General features: G+C 25.6%; 1 protein-coding gene across 1 annotated transcript in view; it reads left to right on the plus strand.

Moving 5' to 3' along the window:
• Positions 1 to 3,338: 3,338 nt before the first annotated feature.
• Positions 3,339 to 24,218, plus strand: part of LOC107490028 (lupeol synthase-like) — a 56,399-nt gene continuing 35,519 nt past the window's right edge. Inside the window, exons 1-2 of the mRNA XM_052261789.1 lie at positions 3,339 to 3,527; positions 23,757 to 23,948. Of these exons, the coding sequence (XP_052117749.1) occupies positions 3,339 to 3,527; positions 23,757 to 23,948 (381 nt within the window). The remainder of the gene's footprint in view (positions 3,528 to 23,756; positions 23,949 to 24,218) is intronic.

A 24,218-nucleotide genomic window follows, 5' to 3' on the forward strand; every position in this document is an offset into this window, starting at 1 on the left:
GCCGTAAATAGAGAGCACGACGCAGTGAGAATCATGGCACGGTGAGGTGTGACGATGCGGTGAGAAGGGAGAGCGGCAAGAGGGTAGCTGCAGAGAGATTGGATGGAGTATGGACAGCATTAGAGATTTCTGAATTGAAGAAGAGTTATGCAAATGAGGATTAGGAATTTTGGGTTTCTATGTGTGTGTGTGAAATAACTAAAAAACATATATGAGAAATAAACTATTAAGGACAATTCAGTAAATTTATGAACTTTGGGGATTAGCGGGGATGGGGCGGGGATCCCCGCTCGGGTCCCCACGCCTGCCTCGGAGAAATTTTGTCCCCCGTCCCCATCCCCACGGGAAAAATTTCCCATAATCGGATCTCCATTCGAGACAGTCCACGCAGGGATCCCCGCGTCTCGGGGAGTTTTGCCATCCCTACATATAAGGATAATTTAGTATTTTTTAAATTAATGCTTAAAAGGATATCTTAGTCCTTTAAGAACAAACTAAAAGGTATTTTAGTTTTTTCTAAAATCAATCTTCAAAAATTGTTTTGTTCTTTTAAAAATTAATTATAAAAGTATTTTAATCTTTTTAAAAATTAAAATTTAAAATTTTTATAGATATATTTTTGAAATATGTTTGATGTATGTGGCATTTTCATATTGCCTGATTCTTGTATTAATTTTTCAACTAATCCTTTTCTATTTTCATTTAAATCTTATATATAGAAAACAAAATTTTTACAATTTTAATTTATATTTGTAATTAACTATATTCTAAAATGTGAAGAAAATTAATTATTTTTAACATGCTCTTTTATCTTTTTTTTTTTCTAATTCAATAGTCTTCTTGCTTTACACGATTATTGTTTTCTGCTTCTAACCCAATTTTATATATTTTTTTTCTCACTTTCCTAATGAAATCCAAAATTCATAACCCGAATCCAACGACCACTTGCCATATGTTCATATCCGAGCCAAATCAAATAGATGCTAATTCAAAGAGCTAGATGAAGAATAGTCAAGCCAGCCAAAAAACATCCAATACATGTGCAATGAAATGAGATTAAAAAATAGAATATCTGTATATTTTGATCTGTACCGTAGTGCAACCCAAAATATTTTGCGATAGCTGATAAATTATTTTCTAGATTTGTGAATAACAAAAAAATCTTATATATTTTAAAATATAATAGAAGTATCCTAAAATTTTTTAAATTTGAGACAAAAATAAAAAATACTATTTTTATAAGTGATAAATAAGTTTTGTATTAGACCATTTGTGTATTTAATCCAAAATTTTATAAAAATATTTTAATAAAGAGTAAAGTATCGTTTTTATTTCCAACGTTAGGGATAAGTCCTAAAGTTGTCCCTAACGTTTCAATCGTCCTATTTAAGTCCTTAACGTTTCAAAATTGACTCAATGTTGTCCTACCGTTATGGATCCGTTAACAGAATTGACAGCGGAACAAAATTGAGACCATTTTGAAACGTTGGGGATAAAAATGATACATCAAAATAAATTTTAATTTATCCTTTAATAATATCAATTTTTTAATATACATAGTATTCATTTATTTTTTAATCACATCTAAGTAAATTACAGTTAATCACATTACTTTCATTCTAAATAAATTATTTTTTTATAATTTTACTCTTAAACTAATGTAATTTTTTTATAAATAAATAAAATTTACACTTTCATTCTAAATAAATTAATTTTTTTATAATTTTACACTTAAAGTAATGTAATTTTTTTATAAATAAATAACTTTTACACTTTTATTCTAAATAATGTAATTTTATTTTCATTACTTAATCACATTACTTATATTTTTATTTTATAATTTTACACTTTCATTTTAAATAAATTAACTTTTTTTTATAATTTACTCTTAAATAATGTATTTTTTTATAAATAAATAAATTTTACACTTTCATTCTAAATAATGTAATTTTACTTTCCTTACTTAATCACATTACTTATAGTTTTTTTTATAATTTTACACTTTCATTCTAATCACATTACATTATTTATTTAGATTGAAAGTGTAACATTATAAAAAATAAATTTATTTAGAATGAAAGTAATGTGATTAAGTGTAACTTACTTAGATGTGATTAAAAAATAATTGAATACTATGTACAGTAAAAAGTTGATATTACTGAAAGATAAAATTAAAATTTATTTTTATGTATCGTTTTTGTCCTCAGCGTTTTCGTCTTGTTTAAGGTTCTAACGTTTCAAAATCGTCTCAATTTTGTCCCGCCGTTAATTCTGTTAACTGATCCCTAACGGTAGGACAACATTGAGTTAAATTTGAAATGTTAGGGATTTAAATAGGACGATTGAAACGTTAGGGACAATTTAAGAACTTAACCCAAACGTTGGGGACAAAAACGATACTTTACTCTTTAATAAACTATTTAAAAAATGCATATACAAAAAATTGAACGAGACTTTCATCTTTAGAATTTTTAATTTTTTAAAAGTATTATTGGGCATTCACTAAAAAAATCACAAAAAGAAATCAACCTCACTTAAAATCATTAAATTTTATGGGAAAATGTATAACTTTTTTAACTATATATATGCTTGTAAAAAACTGTATCGAAATTTAATTTCTAAAATATTTTTGAAAAATACATATTTAAGTTTTGATATTTTTGTTGTATTTTAAACTATTTTGAGAGTATTCTTATTTTTAATAAATTTGAAGAATATTGTTCATCAGTAAATTAATAATTTGGGGATATTTTGTTGGTTTCCGAAAGAATAAATAAGAAGTTTACTTTTTTTAATGCATAAAAATAAAAAATGATCATTTTATATTTTTATATATAAAAAAAACTATTTTGTAATGTTCTTATATATGACTCCTAAAACACTTATTAGCAAAATTCTATAATAAATAGTATAAATAAATAATATAAATAAATAATGTAATATATATAGGCATTTAACAGTAAAGCCATCAGCAGCTAACACAACTATTGAGCCCCTTCTAACCACTGACAATAATGCACAGCTAATGGAATTTAATTATAAGTTGTTTTTTTTAATGCAACTACCTAAGCATATCTTAAATTAATTAGGCAAAGGAAGGAGAGATATTAGTCATACTACTCGTTCCTTATATAAGGTCCCTTTATGTTTGAATTACTACAATCTCATCCTTATCAAGTAATAATAAGCTAAGCAAAGGAAAGTTTTTAATCTAGGGTATATATACTACTCTCAAACTTGAGTCAACATCAATTAATCTCTTGCCTTATTTCATTTCTTAATTTTGGTTTTTGATGAATTACTAGAAGAGTAAGGAGAGAACTTGATTGCAGTGGAGGATGTGGAAGTTGAAGATTGCAGAAGGAGGAAAGGACTTGATTTCAGCGAACAACTTCATAGGAAGACAACATTGGGAGTTTGATCCAAATGCAGGAACACCACAAGAATGTGCTCATCTTGAAACCCTTCGTCAACACTTCACAAAAAATCGTTTTTCCACCAAACAGAGCTCTGATCTATTAATGAGGATGCAGTTTTTTTTTTTAAATAGAAGTTTCAAATACAAAACTATGTCTTATATTAGAAGTTTGATACATAGTTATTAGAATCGAACCGACAATCGACTCGACTAAATTACTGACTGAGTTATTGGTTTAACCGATAAGTTATTGGTTTAATCGGTGAATTACAAATTTAACCGGTTAATCTGATCATAATTAAATAATTATATAAAATTTATTTTTTTATATTAAATTAATTTATTTTCTAATTCATTAATTAATTAATATCTATTACATTATTTAAATATATACTAAAAAATATTAATTTAAAAAAGAGTAAAAATAAAATAAAAAATAAATTAAATTAATATGAACACTATTCATTAGAATAAAAAGATAAAAATATCCTAAATTTGCATGACTAAAAGAATTAATACACAAGTTATTAATTAGGATATATCTAATAGTTAATAATATATAATTAAACTTGTCCTAGTGGTTATAGGCTCAATTTATAGCTGACGTCACGGAGTATGGATCAACTCGACCGATTTAATGCTCGGTTTAGATTGGATTTGATCGAATTTTTTAAATTTGACCAGTTTGCGTGTTTATTTAGATTGTTCATCTAGATTGGTTTAAAATTTAGTTCATCAGTTTTTCGGTTGAATTGATCGATCTGGTCCGAATTTAATAACTATAATTTGATAGTATATAAATAATATTTTTTGATGACATTATATATTAATTATTTAGCGATGATTTGTTCTTTAAAAATATTTAATTAATATTAAAAATCAATTATAAAATTATTATATTTGTGTGTAATAATATTTTTTACACTTTTTTAACCAAATAATTAGCAATTAAAATAATTAAATTTGTCGGAATAGAATTAATAATTCAGCCACAATAAAACAATAAAAAACTATAAATACGAAATATGCATTTTTATAAAGTAATTAGTTAATTTCTGAATTTCTGTGTCCATATATGTTTTGTATGGTTGTTTATTCTCTCTGTATATGTTAAATATCAGTTTTAATTATGATTGTTTTTAAAATAATAATAATATAATTCAATCATTTAACTGATAAGAACTAATAGTACAGAATTATTATTAGTATTAAAATGGTCCAAGCAAGCTAGTTAATAGTATTAGGCTTGATTTGGTAATTTTTTTTTTAAAAATGGTATTTATATCACTATAATAAAAAATATTTTTAATGACAAAATTTTAGAGACAATAATATAATAGCCACTATATAGTTTATTTAGTTTATATTTTTCAATAATTATATATTTTCTCTTATTAGGATATATTATAATGATAATGATATACTATATACTTTTTGCGGTGACTAAAAACATTATTACAAGCAACTATATAATTGTTGCTAAAAATTTTTAACATAAAATATAAGACGATTAATGTATAATTACGGGTAAATATATTGATGATTATTTTTATTGTCATTAAAAATAAAATAAATGATAACTAAAAATAATTTTTTTTAATAGTACACTTTTAAAAAATACAAGGACCTCAATTTATATTTAGTAAATAAAAAAATCATGTATTTATATTTGTAGCATTTAAAAGTTAGAAATACTTTTGAAAATAATTTTTTTAATAGTGTACTTTTAAAAAATACAAGGACCTCAATTTATATTTAGTAAATAAAAAGATAATGTATTTATACTTGTAGCATTTAAAAGTTAGAAATACTTTTGAAAATATAAAAAATATTTTTAAAATTAGCTTATATTTATTAAAATTAAGAAGTTTTAATATAATATTACATATTAATAAATATCTAAATTTATTATTATATTTATGTTTTTTATAATCGTTTTAAATTTTAAATATCATTTTATCAAAACAATCTTATTTTTTGTATTTATTAAAACTCACTTTAATATAATTAAACATAGATTATACAATTTTTAAAAAGAAATCTTTTAAAAATCAGATTTAATAACTACTCTCAACAAGTAAAATTTTATCAGATCGGCCCTTGCAATAATATTTGATACTAGTAATAAGTGGTTGATGCTTGACGTGCAAAATAGATGCAATTAATACAAACTACTACATATTAAAAGAAAATTAAAAACAAAGAAAAGAAAAAGAAAAGTCAATGTAATAATCACATCCACTTACTTAAAACAAAGTCAGTTTTATTTAGATTGTATCTCATTAATAAATGTCTATAACTTAATAAACCTTTGGTTGTAAGGTTTCTTTTGTAAAAACTAGAGAAACTCCAAACTTCAAATTCTATTACGCAACTACAAAAAAAAAAAGCTGTATTTATAACAAAAAAATTATTATAAAAAATATTAATTTAGTTACGAAAGAAATTTATAACCAAAAAAATATATTTTGTAATAATTTTTTTAATACAAATTATACAGATAATTTACGAAATTATATTTTTTAATTAATTAATATATTAACTAATTTACTGAGCAAGTTAACATTTATATAATATATAATAATATAGCTAATTCAAACTTCTTTTATTTAACTAAGATTATTTTAAAGTAAAATAACGTTAAAGTTTGTTCTACAAATTTAATCACAAGTTAGAAGTTTCACATAAATTAATGTCTCAATTAATTAAAATATTCTTAAATTTTATAGCTAATATGTTGTCATCATTTTAGCACTTTTGTCAATATGAAAACTAAAACAAAAATTAGAAACAATATATAACACTAATTATAATTTTTTCGTTCTCTTTTATTCAAAATTTTTAAAAAAATTTTGGCAGAATTTTTTTTAAAATTTGGATATTTTCATTGTCTACAATTCTATAAAAAAATAACTAATTCAACACTTATTTCTCAATCATTACACAACCAAATTTATCAAACTAAATTACATAAATAAATTATTTGTTCTTTAAATTTACGTAATTGCATTGTTTCCAATATGAAGACGCAAATACATTGCTTCATATATCTATAAAAACTGCTATTGGCATAGTAGCAGTTCACGTAAACACATAATCCGCTATGGCCAGCCGCAAATTACATGCAAATGGGGAACATAAAAACCGCTAAAAGCTGTCGCGGTTTCTGTTTATTGATGCTTGGCCATAAACCGCTACTGGTAGTAGCGGTTTATGTGTATAGGGACACGTGCGTAAACCGCCGGAGGCTATAGCGGTTTACGTTAAACAAGATATTTGCTGTTTTTGTACCATTTCGGTGTCAACTTATATGTTATGATTTTTTCATATCTTGTCTTCATATACATGGGCATGTGGAGTAGTCTTAGCAAGATCGAATTTTGATAATAATCTTATACATACAGTGTTTCATTTGTATTTCTTGCTGTGAAGAGTTTTGGCTTTATTTTGTTTGGTTAGGGAGAATGCATGGCTTTGATTTAGTTTAGTGTGTACCGGAATGTGATTTTAGAAAATCTCTTATATATTTAGATGTTATTTTATTAGCTCAATTTATTTTGTTTTGTTGAGTTTTTTTAATTTTATTCTGTGTTTGTGATTGAATAACTTAACTAAAGATTAAAAAAAAGAATTTATAGACATTTTTGTCAAAAATACTACCCGCGGTTTCTTTTCACAAAATGTCCAATGAATTTGCTTCTAACAAAATAGCTCACGTTAGTGAAAATAAAAAAATTTTTAATGATGAAAAATATTTTTGTTTTCTTTAAAAGAAAATTCTCAAATTTTGTGTTCCATATTTATTGTGATATTTTCTTTAAAAATAACAAAAATATTTTCCTTCATTAAAAAAATATAGAACTTAGAATTTAAAATATAAAAAATAAAAAAATTCTTAAATTTCACAATACAAGAGTATAAGAAATATGTATTTTTAGGATGCAAATATACATATACATATATATATATATATATATAAAATAGAAACTGACGTTAGGAAATAAAAATTGTAAATAAAAATTTCTTGATGTTCACTAACGTGAGCTATTTTGTTAGAAGTAAATTTATTGGACATTTTGTAAAAAGAAATGGTGGGTAGTATTTTTAGCAAAACTGTCTATAAATTCATTTTTTTAATTTTTTAGTTAAGTTATTCAATCACAAACATAGAATCAAATTAAAAAAAACTCAACAAAACAAAATAAGTTAAGCTAATAAAATAACATCTAAATATACAAGAGATTCTCTAAAATCATATTCCGGTACACACTAAACTAAATCAAAGCCATGCATTCTCCCTAACCAAACAAAATAAAGCCAAAACTCTAAACTAAATCAAAGTCATGCATTCTCCCTAACCAAACAAAATAAAGCCAAAACTCTAGTTCACAAACAAGAAATATAAATGAAACACCATATAAGATTATTATCAAAATTCGATCTTGCTAAGACTACTCCACATGCCCATATATATGAAGACAGGATATGAAAAAATCATAATATATAAGTTGACACCGAAATGGTACAGAAACAGCAAATATCTTGTTCAACGTAAACCGTTATAACCTCCAGCGGTTTACGCACATGTCCCTATATACATAAACCGCTACTGCCAGTAGCGGTTTATGGCCAAGCACAAATAAACAGAAACCGCGACAGTCTCTAGCGATTTCTATGTTCTCCCATTTGCATGTAATTCGTGACTGGTTATAGCGGATTATGTGTTTACGTGACAGTAGCGATTTCTATAGATATATAAAACAATGTATTTGCGTCTTCATATCGAAAACAATGTAATTGCGTAAATTTAAAGGGCAAACAATTTATTTATGTAAATTGCTCTAGCATTTATCATTTCTCAACCATAACATAACTAAAATATAATAAATAGATTCATATGCAATTAAACCTAGACTAATAATATATTAACCATGTACAAATATGTATTAAAACCATAAATAATTTTACATGTATCTTTAATTGTTAAACCATTTTCATTGTCAAAGTGTGTTATCAAAGAGTTCATAAGGATTTGTTGAGCTTCCAATTAAGATTTCACTTAAGCTAACTCTTCTTTTTGTCGTGTTCGTTGCTTTTTAAGTTTTTCTTTGAACATAACTATTTTCTTTGTTAGCTTCTCGCGATCTTACATTACCTCTTTAAGTTATACTTAAATTCTTAACTTAGTGTTTGAAATCTTTATGTCATAATTTACACCACTTTTTTCATCTCTCATAATTACAAATACTTCATTTAAAGTGATAGAATTTTTAATTTCATAAGATTGATTGATCATGAAGCTAGTATCATTGTGCATATTAAAGAGTATATATATATATATATTTGTTTAGCATTTTTATTGACGACTCATTCTTTATCATTTTTTATGAATAATTTACCACAATTCTTGAATATCAGACTCTTTACCAGTTCTAGAATTACGTTATAATTTGTTTAAAATATAAAATATCACATGTAATTAAATGCAAATTTGACATAAAAAATATAACACTAGATAAATTAAAGAGTTCAAAATTATTTATCCGATCACGTCTAACAACTTGAAATTATTTTCGACCAATAATATATGGTACAACGTTATACTTTCTATTATCTTTATTTTTTGAACTTTTTTTTTCTATAGAATACCAAACTCACAAAGAAAAAAATTTAAGTTATAATTATATCATTGATTTAAAGCAACAAGACAAGATAAAAACATTTTAATAGTTGTCATAATAAAAATCCAAACCTGAAAAAAAGGTAGTTTTAAAGTAGCACACTATCATCTCTCATGTTTTTGGAAGAACATTGTTCAGTAGATTTTGAATGTGTTTCTCATCAATTTGGTACAATTCATAGTGTTAACGCAATTTTGAGCACTAATTTTAATAAGCAATATTAGCCTTAATTAAAATCATTTTTATGCATTACTTGCGTACTTGCTATATCAAACTTTTCCTACATAACGTTTCCTGCTATATCAAACTTTTTTTTATATCAGCAATTCCAATTTTCTGTTTGTGCTTATTTTCAACATCTTGCTTGTTGCAATTCCACGTGAAACTCTTCTTTTACGATACGCAATGAAACAGGGGTAAATGTTGGTCCTAAAATGGGGGATGCTGGTGATGAAATGGGGGTTGCTGAGACTGGAGCAGGGGTTCCCAAGGCTGGAACAAGGCTGTTCGAGCTAAAATAGCTGATGGTGTTGTAGATGTCGATGTAATAGCTATTGTTTGAATCCTTCGAGGTGCCATCATGATACGCAATCTACACTAAAATTTATAGGCTGTGTTTGTTTCCATGAACATGACAAGACAAGACACTGAGAACAAGACATAAATGACAGAGACACATAATTTAGTATTCTTGTATTCTGTTTGGTGATAATAGAACAAATTATAAAAATCTAATTTATTCTCATTCTTTTTCATTCAAAAAATTTGAAAAAAAATATAAGAATAAAAAATATAATTATAACAAATTAACAAGAATAATGAAAGAAAAAATGAAAAATAAGTTGTGTCATTCCTGTTAGGATGGATAGAAAATATACTAATTTAGTATCTCTGGACACAATATCTTTGTTCATGTCTCATCTGTCAAACACGATTTTGTGTTTCAGTGTCACTGTCTTAGTATCACTGTTTCAGTGTCCTATTCCTGTAAACAAACATAGTCGTAGATAACTTAATACATAATTATACCAAAAAAAGTACATCAACAAAAGTGAACATAATTAAAATATATTATTCTTTTCAAAAAGTAAAAAAAACAACAAAAAATGAATAACTTAGCAATATTGCAAATATAATGTAAAATCCTAAAATTTAATTATATACTCGATCACCGTCACATACAAAAAGTAGACAACTTAATAATTACAAATATCATGTGAATTCTAAAATAAAATTACTAAGAACTCGATCATTGTCACTAGCACTATCATTTGAGCATTCTTCTTCTTGATCTATAGAAATAGACACAAAATAAAGCTCTAAAGTTTTTTGTTATAAAAATTCTAATATGATAGGTAACATTAAAATTGTTGAAAAATAAATTAGACAGATACTTTTTGTCCCAAAAGAAAAAAAATATATTCTATTATATAAAGATCGGATGTCTGCACTTAATGATGGAGCTGACGTGACATGCTTCGGAGAGTGCTTCTCGATTTAATTATTTTAACTCATTCAATACAATTTATTACCATAACTTAATTATATCAGCTAATTGATTTCATTAGATATTTTAAATATTAATATAATTTATTATAATATATATCACTTAATTAATTTTACTACATTAATTATAAGTTGTTATATTAGTTAATTAATTTATTCATTTATAAAGTCTAAAATAAAATAAATAATTTATTGTTTATTCTAATTGAATTCATTAAATTTAATTATACATTATATACGAATTAATAATAATTTGTAAATCACTTTATATTATATATGTATTAACAAAATATTATATATGTCTTAATGTGTTAATTAAATATTATATACGCACAAAAAAAATAAATACAAAGATGATTTATATAATATTAAGGGTAAAAAACCATTTTAAGCCAATACAATCTATAATTGACGTATATAAGCCAAACTGAAAATCGTTTCAGTAATGCGCCGGATCCTATTTTTATATAATTCGAACCGATATGGTTCGAACTGCATATGAGAGTAATTCGAAACAGAGCAGTTCGAATTACGAGTTGACTTTTCTTCATAAATCGAACCAAGGTGGTTCGAACTACGATTGCAACTAATTCGAACCAGGGAGGTTCGAATTAAAGAGAGAGAGGCCGGCCATAGTATTTCGAACCAGGCTGGTTCGAATTAAACAAACCATAAATCGAACCGGGTCGGTTCGAATTAGTGGCAGTCAGAGCTCTATTTAACCGGTGTAAACGTGAGTTGGTCTTATTAGAGGAAGTAAGATGGCTAGTGAGGAGAGTTTTGTTGTTTTTTAAATAATAATAACTTTAATTTATTTACTGTTTTTTTCTTTTATATTTTGTTTAGCAAAGATAATATATGGATTAGGATGGAGTTTAAAAATACTCTATGCGATGCATGTTTGGCACTGATAAATTCATATGAAATAGAAGAGAAGAAAACAAAAAGCTAAAAAACACTTAGTTGAATGGTGTAAAGTGTAATCAGATTCATTGAAGTCAAGTGTCCGTGGGTTCTCATGTCTCATCTCATTTTCGAAGTTCAAACACATTTTAAATGTATGAATTTTAATTATATTTATTTTTTTCCTCTTCAATAAATACTACAATCTCTTCCTATTTTTGCTATAGGCTTGTCTTTTATTTAAAAAAACACACAAAAAAATGTAAAAAGAAAAATAAAAGAAATTAAAACTGTTATTATATTTTAAAAAATTAAATGCTCTTTTAATTAAATATCTATGTAATTCTTATCTAGATATATAAATTGTATTTTAATATATTGAGTGGTAAATATAAAAAAAGATATAATAGATAAGTTAAAATAACGAATAATGAGATATCTATCTATTCTATTTATTCTATTATATAAAAATCGAATTTTTGCACTTAATGATAAAGTTGATGTGGCATGTTTCTTAGAATGTTTCCTAATTTATTTCTTTTAACTCATTAAATATAATTCATTACGGTGGATTAATTATATAAACTAATTGAGATATTTAAGTATCACACAATTTAATATTATGTATATCAATTAATTAAATATAATTTTTAGAGTATAATTAGGATCAATTAGATCAATTAGCATTATTTAACATATCTAAATATTTATTATAGGATATTACGTCTTTATTATTTCGATTCTCTTAGCACCTATAAATACCCTTCTATATTGTATAATTTTACACAACTTGAATACACACAAACCTTTTCCCTACTGCTCTCTCTTACCCTTTCTAATAATAATAAGTACAGTTTAATTTAGTTAGAAGTTCATTATTTTATAATCTTCTATAAAATAATCTTTTTATCACTTTGGATATTTTAACTATTTTTTATTTTTTTCTCTTTACATGTAATTTTGTTGTGCATTAACTTTGTTTATTTAATTATTTAATGATGAAATATACTCAAGTTAATTCTAACATATAATAGTTTGTTTTCTCCTATGTATTTTGATTTGTATAGTTACTATTGATCTTACTGTTTTTGATTTTGCTATTTTTGTTTTCTTGAATTGTTCTTTATTTTTTTATGACTTGATAATTAAAAAAAAGCAAAGAACAAAAAAAAAGATGGCCAAAGAAAAAAGTTAGAAGTCTAAAGCAGCAACATCATTTCTCAGCATTATTATTAATAATATGAACTTTATTATTTCTTTTCTAACATTCTTTAATACAAGTTTCGTTTCTTTTTATTAATTATTATTAATACTTTTATTCTTTTCTTCTCTAATTATAAATCTCCTTATAATAATTTTTTGATCGGATATTTTTTTGGTCTAATAAATTTTTTTCTCTATTTTTTGTCAAAAATAATTTATATTAGAAAAAAAAAGATAAAAATAAATTTTAAGATTCAAATTTAAATAAGATGTACAAAGAATAACTATTGAATTCATTTGGTCGATTTAAACACTTTGTATTATCGTCATTGAAAATTTCAAATACTATTATAAAATTCTAGATATTTTTATTTTATTGTTCTTAAATTATATATTATCCCGTGTATTTGAAGAGTTTTATCTTTTTGAAAATAAAGAGTGACATTATATACTTTTTAGATACAATAAATGAATAATAAGGTTAAAGTGAGTAACAAAATTGATTATAAATAAGATACAAATTTTTAGAATTTCTAGCACAATTAACAAATTTTTAGTTTCAAAATAATTATTTACTCTATTTTTATCTTTTATTTGATTTTTTATAATTTTTTCTTGATTTTTTTAATTAATTATGATTGTAATAACTCATCATAAATTTGTATTTTGTAAAAAAAAATTTATCAATCATAAAACACAGAAGACTTAACAAAAAAATTTAAAAAATATTGATTAATCACAAAATAAAAAATTATGAATGGTGCTTTAATTATGTTGTAAAATACAAATTGGGACTATTTAAAATTAGTTTTTTACCACTAATGTTAACTTCAATCATAATAAAATAAAAAGTAAAAATTGTATATAATAATTTAATTTTATCATTTATACTACGAAAATTATTCTTTAATGTATTATATCCTATTTATTTTTATTCATTGATAATCTTTAGTTCTCTATTTTCAATAAAAATTTGAATTGATTAAATAGATGTGGGTCTTACATATATGTTACTAATAATAATAATATATAATATGTCTAATTGTAAAAAATTTACTATTTTTTATACGATTAAATTAGACATATTTATATTCAATTTATTTGATTATTTAATTAAAATTAATTATATTAAAAGATTATATTAATATTATGGTAGACTAATTATATTATTATTCATTAATTATATTAAGAGATTAAGATTATGATAGATTATTATTATTTTATTATTTTAGAAATAGGATTTTTTCGGACGAATTTTGAGACGAAATTGAAATAAATTTCGAACAAATTAGAGACAAATTTTTTCTTTCAAACAAAATTGGGACGAATTTTTTTTGTCCCAAAATGCCTTGTTGCTAATTTAAATTTTATCTGAAATTTCGTCCGAAATTTTTTTCAAACGATTTTGTGACAGATTTCGAATAGGCATTTATATGCTAGATTTCTAACCATTATGATGTATTTTAGACGAATTTCAGACAGATTAGCCAACATAAAAACAACGTATTTCAGACAAATTTCAAACATAAAAATATTAATTTTAGACAAATTTCAAACAAAAAAATACTTTATTTCCAACAAATTTCTAACGAATTTAGTCAAATATAACAAATTTTTTTCGAACAAATTTTAGACAAATCAAATATTTCTTTACAATTAAATTTTAGACAAATTTAATTTAAAAGAATTTACGTATTTGAAACAAATTTCATACAAAACAAAAAAATTATTTTCGCACAAATTTTCTACAAATTTAATATAATATTTCAAATAATTTTCATACAAAATAATTTGCTATTTAATAGATAAATATTTTAGAAAATAAATTGTATTCGATCTGCTTTCTATATTAAGACCATCATAATCATTTTTTTTTCATATTACATTATCCAAATTGAAGGGGAGCCTCGGAGCAGCGGATGAGTTGTCTCCACGTGACCTCAAGGTCACGGGTTCAAGCCGTGGAAACAGCCACTGATATAATTATCAGGTTAGGCTGCGTACATTACAACCTTGGTTGCGGCCCTTTCCCGGACCCTGCGTTAAACGCGGGACGCTTGCGCACCGGGTTGCCCTCTACATTATCCAAATTATAAACACATGATAAAATCATGAAAAAGTTAATTACCATAAAAGAGTTAAAAAAATATTTATTATTAAAATACTTTTTGTCCATAAATATAATCAAAGTAAAATAAGAAAAAAATACTTAAACTAAAACAAAGAAAGCCTTTAAAAAGGTCAAATATCATGAATAAAATAAAATGTACTAACTAATTCACCTAAAAATTCCTTAATCTAAATCAGAAAAAACATATACTCTAAATATCAATCACTCATGTTATCATCACTAGAGTCTGTCCCAAACTCATCTTCCGTAGGATCAGACAAGGTTGAAGGAAGTAGGAGATTCAACTTTTTATACAAAGCATGAATTGTCTTTTTAGTAGAACCAATTCTTTTCTGTTGAATTTTTAGTTGACGTCCTTGATCTTTTAACTTGTGCTCTGCATCTTTCAACTTAACCTTTTGCTCTTCATTGATCATTTCTTGCTCCTTTGCTTTTTCTCTCCACATGTGAAGTTCTTGCTCAATATTTAGATTGTCTTTAAATGTCTCTGAACAATTTCTGAAATCCAACTTTAAAAAGAAATCTAAACCAAAAGAATCTAAACCAAAAACAGCTATAATTTAGTACTAAACTACTAATATGTATGTACACATGAGCATTTTAACAAGTTTATAGTCATAATTGCAACACAGACATAATCAAACTAAATCCAACCAACAAACTATAATCACAATAATATCAACGACAATTATAATTCATAGTCAAAAACCAAAGTCAATTATATCAAATAATCACATAATACAACGTTGGGTGTTTTAGCATCAAAATTCCAATCATAAATACCTTTTTACTCCTTTAAGAATGCATGATTATGCCGTAGTCTTCACTAAAATATGTGTGCGTGTAGCTTGTTACTGACTCCCGCTTTCTTAAAAGAAGCCATACAAAGGATACAATCAAAAAGTTAACAAACTTAAACAATTCACGAAGGGTTCACAACTCTTAAAAAGCCTAGAAGAAACAATTTGAGTAAAATGCAACTAATTGACTTTAATTAGGTTTAAATATTGTTAAAATTAAAGTCATTTTTTTTATATATATAATACTTATATTCCACTACTGCTCACAACTACTCCATTGTAAAAGTGCAAATTCCATATTGAAGCCAAAGAATAATATGAAATAATGCAATCAGGAACTATTATTGCTCACAACTATATTAGATAATTCTTATCAATATTTATTACTTATATACATAGATAAACTAAGAATGATATCATGAATGCAATCAAGAAAAGAAAGTCTCATATTTATAAAAGACTATAGATTCAAAACCGGATGAATAAAGTATAAAATTATTGTACGAACAACTCATGATTTGTGAATTTAATATGATTTAATTTCAAATAAATACCTAAGTGTAATATAATTTTCAAAAAATAATACGCACTTTGAATTACAAACTTAAACGCTTAAACAAGCACTACAATTTTCAACTTACAAACAAAAAATTAACATCCAAAGTCCAAACAGTGTTCTTAACTTCAATGCGACTCCTTTTCTTTTATGTATTCTTTGTGTGGCTTAAAGCTTCACTAGCCACCAACATTTTAGGAAATGAGACCGATGTTATAGCATTGCTTCGGTTTAAAGAATCAATATCCAACGATCCATATGGAGTTTTAAAATAATGGAATACTTTAAGCCACTTCTGCAACTGGCATGGAATCACATGTAGCACAGAAGTAACGAGAAATTTAGGTATATTTATTCTTTAAATACAACTCTTGAATATAATTAGGTTTATCATGCCATGCTAGAGCAGTTGTAGTTTTCAATCTCTCTTCTGCTGGTCCATGTTTTCTAGTTGTTGTAAATTTGAGATACTCTTCTAACTCAGACATTCACCCAACTGCACTTGCACTGCTTTATTTTTTCTTATTCCTCTGCTATGCTTCCATGGGCTCATAAAATTCTCTTAATTTAAATTTCAGATCATTCAGAAGTGTAAGTACAAATTGCATGATTCTTTTTCTCTGTTATTATTAAGACATGAAGTGTGTTTGGGAGTTATGAGGAAAGTTGAAGTAAGGTTAAGGGTAAAATGAATTATATTAGGGATTAACATGGCACTTGTTTGGGAGTTTAAAATAGACTGATGCTGGGTTATGAAATCTCCACTTTGAGTGAACTCTAAAAGTAATTAGATGGAAATTGTTGGGGGAAGTATAAGCCTTCTTCCCTCTCTTCTCTTAAATCTTACTTACAAGCATACACACCCTAAGGAATGTCTTGTCTGAAGCAGAAAGGCCATTGATTGAATTTTTAAAAAGAGGACAGAAAGATAAGCAAAAGATATGAGAATAGCCTCCCTCTTTACTAGTGACACCTCATGGGTCTTATGTTATTGAGATTCAGTGATGAGTGATGACACCGGAAAATACAAGCGGTTTTAAGCCATTATTCTTAGATTTCCACTACAGCAAATTTCAGGAAATTTATTAGTGTCCAAGCCATTTAATCTTTATAGTAGCTACAACATATAAATCGAATGCAAAGCATCACATAGGCATTCAATCAAACATGTGGTGTGCAATTCAAAAATTCAGCATAATCAAGCAATTTTCAGCAGCATTCACCAAATAACAGCCATAATCCAACACTTGCAACTTAACAAAGATCTAATAAACTAATCCTAACCTATCTTAACCACTTAAATCCACTAACAACATGCAAATTCTAACTAACTAACTAATTAAAGAAAATAGATTGAAAAGCAGAGCAAAGAGATAACCTGAGGTGATGACTAGGGTTCTTGAAGCAAAGACAGGGAAAAAGAATGCAGTGGTACTATGTTATTGCCAGTGCTGGAGGTGCGGTGACAATGACGCCAAAAAGGAGGAGCTGGGCTGAGCTCCTAGTTGCAACGGACGCACAAAGAGAAGAGGAGGCACGAACAATCTAGCGAAGGGGCGGTGTCTGAGGCCGGCAGTGGCGCGGGTTCTGAGACCGGCGGAGGAGAACACATGCAGGAGGCGGAGCGGTTGTTCGCAAGTGAAGGCTGGTACCCGGGAGTGCGATTGACGATGGTGGAGGTGGTCTGAGGTGCGAGATTGGAGGCTGGAGTGGTGGATGTCTGAGACCAGAGACATGAGGCAGAGCACGAGCGGCAATGCACAGACAGAGGCAGAGCACGCAGAAGGAGAGCGAAGCACGAGCGACAAATTCAGACCAGAGGCAGAGCACGCAGAAGGAGGGAGAAGGAGATGAAGAACTGACCATGAAACGGTGAAATCAAAAGACATTTCTGAAAAAAGGCTTGAGTTATGGGAAGGTAACCTAGCTAAATGTGATACAGAGGGAAGACACTCATAAACTGAAATCCCCTAAAATTAAAAGGCGGTTTTGACAAAGTTTTGATTTTTGGCGGTTTTGATAAAGTTTTGATTTTTAGCGCAAAGTAAATAATAAGTGACATTGAAATAACTATGTACAGCAAATTTTTTAAAATTAAAATTATATCTAATTTTTAATATCAAATTAAAAAAGATAAAATTACAACAAAAATATATTCAATAAGTTATAGAAAATTAATATCTAAAATATAGATATTTTAAAAAAATTATATCTAATATTAATTTTAAAATATTTAAATTAAATTATGTACTTAAATCTTTGTTATATAATAATATGAAAAGATAAATATTTAGTAAAATTAATATTTGAAATTAAATATTAGATATAATTTTTTAAGACAATTTAACAACTGTTTCGATTCACAAGTCTCCAATCCATTTCACAACTCGTACCATCAAAAGAAAAATGAGTAATTCTCCACTATTAAAAATAATCTCACACCATTAAAAATACTACAGATAACTAATTGATGCCTAAAAATCACAAAATCTGCTGGCTCCTAACACTCTTCTAATTTATTTTTAAGATTTTTATATATGTAATTCTTTTAGATACACTTTATCTTAAATTTGTTAAAAAATTAAATTTTGAATTATTATAACGTAAATAATTAAAAGAATAAATTAAAAAATAATATGAAGTAAATAAAAAATCAAAATTAAATATAAGATGGTATATAAAAATTTGTATGAGAAATTTAATATTAAATATAATAAAAATAAAAGAATAAAAAAAAGAAGATTGAGTATATAAAAAAAATAATTTTTTAAAATATTAAAAAATTTATTTTAAAAATAAACCAACTAAATTTCATGATAGCCCCACCAAAAGTACCCATTTCGTTGGCGCTAGACACAAAATGGCTTTCTCCACCAGAAGTTTCAATTTGTGTGCACCCTCTTGAGATGACGACTAAATCCATTTCGCGGGTGCTTTGCGAACAATGGCCCTGCGTATTTTTTAAAGCTTTCTCTGCATGCGTATTATGAGAATTAATATATTTTATTTACTTATTTATATAAAAAAGCCTGCATAAATAAGCACTAGCGTACCTATTAATCCAATTTTTAAAAATATGTATAATAATAAATAAAATGTTAATTGGTATGATCATTATTTCATATTTTGATCAAGATGTTTTGGAATTGAAAGGTGCAAACAAAAACGGTACCTTTTTATAAGTTATATATAATTAAGGTTATTTTAGGAAAAAGGAACTTTTTATTTCATATTTTGATCAAGAAGTTTTAGACTTGAAAGGTGCAAACAAAAACGGTACCTTTTTATAAGTTATATATAATTAAGGTTATTTTAGGAAAAAAAACTTTATTTTAGAATAGTAAAAATATTTGAGACAAATCATAGACTAATTTAAAATATAAATAATATTTTTATACTAAATTTTAAAAGTTTTTAATAAATATTTGAAATCTGTTTGAAAATTGATGAACTTTTAAACGGAATTTACAAATGATGCTATTTTTGTCCTAAATTTGTGAGAAAAAATTTTGTCTACTTCGAAGGGTTAGTTATAGTAAAAGTATTTAAGACTAATTATAGACAAATTTGAGATAGAATTAACATTTTTCAAAATGCGTCCCAAATCCGTCTGAAGTTATTGCGCATATTCAGATGGAATACGGATGAATTATAGTTTTTGTCCAAGATATGTTGCTAATCTGTATGAAAATTTTGGCGCCATCTAAAAAAATTTGGCGCCAAAATTTGGGACAAAATTTAGACAAATTTATGACAGAATATATCATTTCAATATCTCCACTAAAAATTGTTCAACATTTGTCTCAAATTTGTCCAAAATGAAAAAGTCATTCAGACGGAATAAATTTCGTTTGAAATTTTCGTCCGAAAAAACCCTATTTCTAGTAATTAGACATATTATATTCAATTTATTTGATTATTTAATTAAAATTAATTATATTAAAAGATTATATTAATATTATGGTAGACTAATTATATTATTATTCATTAATTATATTAAGAGATTAAGATTATGATAGATTATTATTATTTTATTATTTTTTATTTTTTGATATTAATTTAGATGTTTAGCTTCTTTTTATTATCATTTTTTATTCTCTTATTTTGTGTGTTTATTCCCATAAATCTTGTTAAATTAAATAAAGTATTGTATATCTTTTTTTTATTTTTCTTTTATATACACATAAAATTTATTAAATTATTTCTCTTCCATCTAATAATTTTATTTGTCTTATATTTATATTTCTTTCCTTCAATATTTTATTGGTTCTTATTTTTCTAAATTTTATTTTAATTTATGTATTTGTTCTTACTATACCCAATTTTTTTATTTATGTGTAATATATATTCTTATATATGTTATAGAAATATGATTTGATTCCATTAACTTACCAAATTTTTTGAAAAATCTAAAGCTAAAGTACAAAAATATATTTATAGATATTTTACTTTAATTTTTTAACTAAAAAATATAATTTTTTTGTCATATTAGTTGGAATTCAAAGTTAAATATGAATATTAATTTTTGAAATAGAATAAATATATTTTAAATTTTTTGCATCTAAAAATAATATTCTATCAATGTTAAAATTATTTAAATGGATAAGTAATAGTGAATATAGAATTATTTAGGATGGATAGAATTAAGTACATCTTTTTATTGAAAATACAAATTTAAAAATATTATATTCAATTCTCAATAGTCAATCTCTCATTGACCATTATATTTTCAAAAGATTTTTGAAAAAATGAAATAGTTTTAGGTGTATAATTTTTGTAAAAATTTAATTAATTTAAGATATTTATTATCATTGATTAAAAAAGTAAATTGAAATGACAATTTAATATTTCTATACTCTTAAAATATTATTTATTTATTTTTCATGCATTCTTTATCATCCAATGATCACATTAATATAATTCAATTTAATAAAATTATTTATTATCATTTGATTGAATAAAATTTTTATTTTAACTGAAAATTTTAGGATTTCTCAACCTTAAGATCATCCAAGTTAAATAATTAAAAAATATAACTAAGAGCGCGGAAACGTCTCTTCATTCGAGAGTATGATTGAGATCAAAGAGCTTGGCTCTTGTGGTTCTTTGATCTTCGTCAACCAAAACCGTCTGTATTTTTATAGGGTTGAATAACAATTTTACTGTGAGAAAAGAGCTATGAAGGCGAGTTTGATGTGTTGGAGACCAAAATTCTAAAGTCATTATTTATATTTGAGTATAACACTCATTAAACCCTAAAACTCAAATAAAATAGTATCTATGATTTTAATCTCATTTATCCAAATCAAAAGTAATAATAACTTATTTAATTTAACATTTATGACAATAAATGAGATCACCGTTATATAAGTCATTTAATGTGAAATTACTTAATTTACGATTATAATTAATATATGTATTATCCATAAATATATTAAGAAATAATAATTTCCTAACAATCTTCTACTTGGGTTATAAATATATATTTTCCTGAGATAACCTCTTATAAATTTTACGCGCAAATCTAAATGTTATTTTTCTTATTACTTTAATAATTTGGTCTATCTCATATATTAGTTATGAAATTACCGAAACTTTTATCACATTAGTGTCACAACAAAACTACGATGATCCCATACTAAAATACTCAACCACATAATAAAATTTGGATGAGAAAATTCAGAAATTACATGCAAAAATGATCTCATGCATGTCTATTTTGAACTTGAATAAAAATTCTATTTCATTCGGTGACAAACTCAGATGAAACTGCAACCGCAATATCCGGGCATAGCGAAGGTGACTAAGTGATGAGTCTGTAGAAGAAGAAGAGAAGAACTTAACAGACTCACAATGAGAGAGAGAAAGAGAGAGAGAGAGAGAGAGAGAGAGAGAGAGGGAAATTTACCTAGAGAAAAGAAACTCGGCAGGAGAATGGTTGCGACGGGCTCAACAACGACGGTAACGAGATGGGCAGCGATGATGACATAAGCTGTGAACAGTGACGGACCCAGAAAAATTTAGTAATGGGACAAAAATATAATAAAATTTAGGTATAGATATTTTTTTGCTTTCCAAGATATTCAACAAGTTAAGGACTAATCCGTCATGAATTTGAATTCCATTTAAGAATCTACAATTGGCCGGCAATGAGTTGCTATACATACGAGACAGAATTCGAACCCTCAATACTTATTTAAGCGGACGACTAAGTTGATCACTTGATCAATCTAAATTGGTTTAAATATATTCAAAATTTAAAATTAGAACTATCTAATACATATTGATAAGAACTAGAAATATACACACAATTATTATTATAATATTTAAAATAATAAAAATATAATTTCATACATATAGTATAACATTTAAAATAACAAAAAAATATTTATAAGGACTTTTTTTAAACATGACTAAATATTATTTTTTTATACATATTTTTAAACAATTATTTTACTTTTTATTATCTCATATTTAATTGTCAAATCTACTTATTATTATTTTTATAGTATAAATAAATTTTTTAACCAAAATAATTACAGTATATTAATACATAGATAATATTTTTTTATCTTAAACAATTTTTAAAAAATCACTAATAATTTAAGTTGTATTTAATTAGAAAACTAAGTTTTAATTTAATTATTAATTAATTAACTAATATAATATAATTAATTATCACTAATTTTTGAGTGTATTTATTTATTTTTTATACTAAATCAAATTTAACAATATAATTATTATTATGTATTAAGTTTAACAAAATATTTTTTAACATAAAATACAAAAGAACTATTTATATTTTATTTTGAGACAAATATAATATAATAAGTGGTATATATGTATATAAGTATTACTTTTTTTAAAAAAAATTTATGGGGGCAAATGTTGTGAATAGGTAAGCGGCGATGGACTCAGCAATAACATGGCAGGAGCTATGCGGTTTTTTTGTGAAGAAGAAGATTTTAGGTGATGATGATTGAGTTTATCTTGCATGGCTATAAAGTATAGACCGAAGCTATGAATCATGTGTGATGTGAGGCAAATTCTAATTCCTAAAAAGTGTTTATATGTATATATTTGGAGCGGGTACACTCTAAACCCGTCCAGACCCTGTCTTGAGCAAAATCTGCCCCGAGTCGGGTCAAGTTATTACCCTTTTCATCCGGATATGGACGGGTCGGGTACCTGCGTATTCGAAAACTCCTGCCAAGTCTAACAACGTATTGATACTCTATTTATTAAGGGTTTATCACTAGCCAATGAATTGCTATATACACAAGGCGAGATTCTAACTCCTAATAGTTGTTTAAGCGGACGAGTAAGATGATCACTTAACAAACTCAAATTGATTAAAACAAATACTAATTATTTTTAATATTTTAATATTAAAAATTTTGAGAATTTAATTTTAATTATAACTTTATAAAATATTTATAATATATATTATTTAATTTTTTAATAAAATTTTTAATATAATTTTATGTATTATCCCGTATAAGGTACGGAAACATACACTAATTAACCTTAATAATAAGTAATAACTTAACTCGCACACATGCAGCTAAGAAAGGAGAACAAATGTGGACCAATTCCAGCAGCAGTGAAAGTCGGGGAAGAAGAGAAGATAACAAAAGAAGCATTGATTATAACGATGCGAAGATCTCTCACTTTCTTTTCTTCTATTCAAGCACACGATGGCCACTGGCCTGCTGAATCTGCTGGCCCTTTATTTTTCCTTCAACCTTTGGTGAGCTTTGTTACTTACTAGTTGTTGATTATTATTTAATAGAAAGTTAAAAATTGTTACTACTCTCTTAGTATTCCCTTACTTAATTAGACAGTTTGTTGAGGTCTGTGATCATTAGTTTTGTTGAGTTGTACAAAATTAATTAGAGTAATATAGCCATATATATAGCCATATTATTACTCACTTTCATCTCAATTTTTTTAGTTGTATGTTCTTCTCCACACGCACATCAAATTATCACATGGTGTGATGAGTATGAATGGAGAAACA

Source organism: Arachis duranensis, chromosome 5 (assembly GCF_000817695.3).
Source record: "Arachis duranensis cultivar V14167 chromosome 5, aradu.V14167.gnm2.J7QH, whole genome shotgun sequence".
Taxonomy (NCBI): domain Eukaryota; kingdom Viridiplantae; phylum Streptophyta; class Magnoliopsida; order Fabales; family Fabaceae; genus Arachis; species Arachis duranensis.